The sequence below is a fragment of the Triticum dicoccoides genome, chromosome 5A, assembly GCF_002162155.2.
Source record: "Triticum dicoccoides isolate Atlit2015 ecotype Zavitan chromosome 5A, WEW_v2.0, whole genome shotgun sequence".
NCBI classification, from domain to species: Eukaryota; Viridiplantae; Streptophyta; class Magnoliopsida; order Poales; family Poaceae; genus Triticum; species Triticum dicoccoides.
The window spans coordinates 656,644,221-656,648,818 of record NC_041388.1 but is presented as its reverse complement, the minus strand read 5'-3'; the positions used below and the strand labels follow the sequence as shown (position 1 = coordinate 656,648,818).

General features: G+C 44.8%; 1 protein-coding gene across 3 annotated transcripts; it reads left to right on the top strand.

Annotated features, from left to right (window-relative positions):
- On the top strand, positions 1-2,158 carry LOC119303809. 3 transcript variants are annotated; one of them, XR_005148000.1, is made up of 6 exons: positions 1-275; positions 377-475; positions 767-931; positions 1,199-1,249; positions 1,328-1,538; positions 1,632-2,158. XR_005148000.1 is itself a non-coding variant. In XM_037580959.1 (5 exons), exons 1-5 carry the CDS (start codon positions 56-58, stop codon positions 1,471-1,473), a joined length of 681 nt encoding a protein of 226 aa, XP_037436856.1. In that variant the 5' UTR covers positions 1-55; the 3' UTR covers positions 1,474-2,158. The 3 variants fall into 3 exon arrangements, 1 of the variants encoding a protein (XP_037436856.1); XR_005148001.1 differs by adding an exon at positions 1,049-1,120 and having other exon boundaries at positions 1,328-2,158; XM_037580959.1 differs by having other exon boundaries at positions 1,328-2,158.
- Positions 2,159-4,598: the final 2,440 nt, after the last annotated feature.

Below are 4,598 nucleotides of genomic sequence, written 5' to 3'. Positions count from 1 at the left end.
TCCGTGTGCTCTTGCCTGCGCTTTTCCTTCTCTAATCAGCTGTGCGGTTTCTCCGATGATGGTTACTTCCGCTGCTGCTCGGTCCGGCTGCCGTCGTCGGGGCCGCTCTCCTGGTATTCGAGCCGCTGTTATTGCCCGTGTCCGCCGTGCTGCTGGCCGTCTTTCTTCGCCGGATTTTCCGTCGCCGGCAAACGCTGGTGCGCGTGGCCGGCTGGCTGATTCGGGATGCCGTGTCCGGTCCGGGGCTCACCGGCCGTTTCGTTCTTCCCGGACTGGTGAGCTTTTTTGCCTTTTTGTCGTTGCAGTTCTCTCTATACAGATTTTGTGCTACTTCGTCTAGATTGCCGTCTTCTTGATTGGTTACTTCATGCTGTAGGTGTGCACCGATTAGATTCGCGGCGAGATGTTAATGTGGACGTTAATAGTCGCCGTCGGGAGATATCATTAGGGAAGCGGCCTGTGGATTGTACCATTGGTGAGTGCTCTCGATTCTTGCTGCGTGCATGGGAGTGCCTGTATATGTGCCTCTGGCTGCTTTGCTGTGTTTCTTCTTGTTGGTTTGTCTGCCGTTAGTGCGGGCTCTTCTTCAGCGGTCGCTGGGTCTGTCCCGGCTGTTTGGCCGGCCAGCGTGCGACCTACTTGTTATTTATTTATTTCTTTCTTGCTTAGTTTACTTATTTCACGCCTGTGGTGTTGTTCCATCTAGCCGTTTGGTGTTGTGCTTATTGGTAGGATCTAATGTGGTCCATCTAATGGTTGCTTGCAGACACTTCGCCTGTCGAAGTGGTTGACGGATCGAGTATTTGTGTTTCTGGTTTTCCTGCTGGGGTTCATCTTTATGGCTCTTTGGTTGGTGCTACGACTTTCCGTTGCCGTCCAAGAGTGGTGCCCTTATGTGCCGCCGGTACCTTTGGTCGGCCTACTTCTCTTGGTAAGTCCAATTTTCTAAATATGCATGTGCTTCTCTTGGGTTTTGTGGTGTTCTTTTAGGATTGGTTCTAATTTGCGTACGTGTTTTTCATTTGAGTGATGCCTACTCCTGTTACAGAGCACTCTCGTGTTGTGTGTGCTCGCCGTAAGCGGACTTTGGTGTGATCGTACTGGTCGGGCCGGAAAAGAGGTGTTTTTTTTGTCGTTGTTCTTATTCTTCTCCGGACGCTGATGCATGTGGTCTTATGTTTTTTCTTTCTATTTCCAGTACGTGGGATGCAACCTCCGTTTTCTAAAGATTACATCCAACTGCTTAAGGGTGAGTATATATAATTTATGGTTTATGTGTCCGTGCTGCTTTCCATTTGTGTTGCTGACTCGGTGTTCTGTTTTGCAGCTACTTTTAGGGGGCGTTCGTATTATGGTGGACCGGATTTGCTGCCGGAAATGTGGGGCTTTTTTTATCCTGAAATTGTCGCCGCCCTGATAAATATGCCAAATACACATCACCGTTTGGTGGACACGTTCAGAATTGCTCGATAGAGTCTGCACCCCTGGTGTTTCTAAGGTGTCCATTCGTTTTTTTGGTGATGGCGGTGGTGCTCATGGTACGCGTTTTTCTGGTCCTACTGCTTCTGAGGTTGCCACGCTCATTGTTGGTGACTTGACGCCTGAATGTAGAAATTTTGATGTGGTTGCAGAAACACGTCCTGGTTCATTGAAGCATGTATCTTCACTGAATTGCAATCTTATTGCTTTGCAATATCCTATACTATTTCCATATTGTGATAAGAGTTATCATCGTGGTATTAGATATGTTGATGGTAATGAACATTTGATTGTTTCCCAATGCAACTGTGTTAGCTGTGGACACTTGGATAGCGACAATGTTGACCGTGATTTGGAGGATGGGGATGTCACCCGTGGTCAAATTACTATGTTGGAGTACTACAAATACTATGCTCACTATCGTGAAGGTGAAATTAATCCTTATACAAGTTGCAGTTGTTTGAGCTAGCAGATTGCCGTTAATGCATATTCTTGTGTAGAGGCTGATCGGTTGGAGTACCATTTCCATAAACAAGATAAACTTCATTCTGAATCTTATCGGGGCATATCTGATGCAATGGGTGTACAATAATAAGTGTTCTTGCATGAAGAATGATTGTTGTTCCAAGTGCTTTCCAAAGCCATTTAGTGATGATACAATGGTTGATCGTGTTGGCTATCCGGTTTACCGTCGTTCTGATAACGGGCTTTATGTGCTCAGACAGAAAGACTTACTTTATTTGGGAAATCAATGGGTTGTTCCATACAACATGAAATTGTTGAAGAGGTTTGACGCCCACATAAATGTGGAGTGGTGTAACAGGACAAATTTATTGAAATACCTGTTTAAATATCTTACAAAGGGTCATGATGTGGTTCATATGCGTTTCTACGCTCAAGATAAACCTAGCAGTGTTTTTACTGTGCCTTCTCCTACTGGCAGAAACGAGATTGACCAGTACATCAAATGTACGTTCGCAGATAGATTTAGTTAAATTTATGTAACTTGTTGTAGTATTGTTATAATTGTTGAACATATGGCTAGGTATCTTTCTGCTTGTGAGGCTTTTTGGATACTGTTTGCATATAATATTCATGGTCGTCAACCTTCCGTCGAGAGATTGGTTGTGCATATACCTAATATGAACAGGGTCATATTTGCCGAGACTGATAACCTAGGAAATGTTTTGGATGATCCTTCGGCTGCTAAAACTATGCTTACTGAATGGTTTGCTGCCACCAAAAGCATGTGTCTAGTAGGTCTTTAACATACCTTGATTTTCCAAGTCAGTGGGTTAGGAATAAAAGTGGTAAGCTGTGGACTAAACAGAAGATTAACAAGAAGCAAAAGAAAGAGCAGCTGAAATGGCTTTAGAAGATTTTCAAAAGGATAGTTTCAGAGACTCCTCCATAACATGCGAAGGAGAACCAGCAAATACAGAAGATGGAGTAAAAAAAAAAGGCGGCTGAAATGGCTTTAGAATGTATCTGTGCAGATTATAATATTTCCGTCAATGATCATAATTACTATGCTTTTGAAGTTACAAAGGAAAAAACTTTTTGCAGAGCACAGACAAAGCAATGGCAGTTCAATATGGCCCGTCAGCAAGTAGCTACACAGCAAAACAAGCTTACAAGACAAACAATAATCCTAGCAAAAATATGCAACAACTTGTTTGATATATTGCCACTTTTAAGACAAACAAGTAGTACCCTCAGCGCCTAGACAGCGATGATCCTGTCATCACGTACACAGGCGCGCATCCTCCTGTTGGACGTGTACAAGCATTTGCAAAATATCTGTACCACTTTATCACGGACACCAATCCTACAGGAGGATATACGAGGATGATGTAATCTATCGGAGATTGCTTTTAACTTACGATGTAATCCATCAGAGATTGCTTTTAACTTACTTACACGTTGTGTTTGTGTCTCTATATATAGTCCACTACGTAGAATGGACTGTATATAGTTTGAATAATTAGTTTGTTTGATGAGTGTGCCACTTTTAATTGCTCTCTTTGTACCCATCCATATAGTTTGAATAATTAGTTTGCAAAATATCTTTGTAGCCAAAAAATAAAACAAGAACAAATGAAGAAAAAAAAAACTAAGATCTAAGGCATGCAGTAACCAACAGTAACATCAACCACTTCCGTGACAACACACAGGCTGCGAGAAGGTTCTCCAAAAGCAACGTCTTTAGAAAGATAAGGACACACAAGTGTCACCGTTTTCGGATTCAATCAAAGACTAAATCCTGAGTTTTCACCCTGCGAGTAGAACTAGGCAAAATTACATGCAATGCCTTTAACAAGGTAACGATGTCGAAACACCGTTATTGCCAGGTATGACCAACGAAGGTCACACCAAGGGTTTTCACCCTGAAACTCAAGTCCTGGTACTGAATTAGCACCTCAAAATGCAGGCATGATGTTTTGTCGCATCCGTTTGACCACCACCTTCATTCCTTTTGTCTTTGATAATGCCGCCCAGACCACTTGGCAACGAATATGCATCTCGTGCACGAGGACAATGGAACATGACATCTCATAATGTCTTCAGCCTGATTGTTGGGCTTCCCAACCATTGCTTACGCGCACGGTTGATCAACGCGACCAAAGCTGTGCTCATATGAGCTTGCTGACAGGCGACGACGTGACTGCCAAGCACTGCCGAAACCCATGTCAAGGGCCCCTCCCGCAGGCCCATGCCGTCCTTTCCATTAGCCGATGACAAGCTTGGGAAAATGAATCCCTTCAGTTGTCGAACTACACCCATGGCCACACACTATCCTGATTTGTAGTGTTCTGTTTCAAATCAGGGAAGAGTTGAACTACAAGTGACCGCCGCAGCCATGGATGACATCTCCGTTTTGATTCTTCAACCACCGTTGTACATGTCGCCTCGGCCGCCGCTGCTTAGATCCATAGGTAGCCGCTGGCCAGCCCTCGCAGCAGCGAAGCCACCACCAAAAAGTCCCGGAACCGCCGTCCCGATTCCGATCTCCGCCAAACGCAATGCCATCTAGGGCCGCACCCTGCGCTAGGCCGGAGGTCCCTCAACGGAAGAGGACGAGAGCTCGTCACCGCCGTCCACCGATCTGGATTTACCCG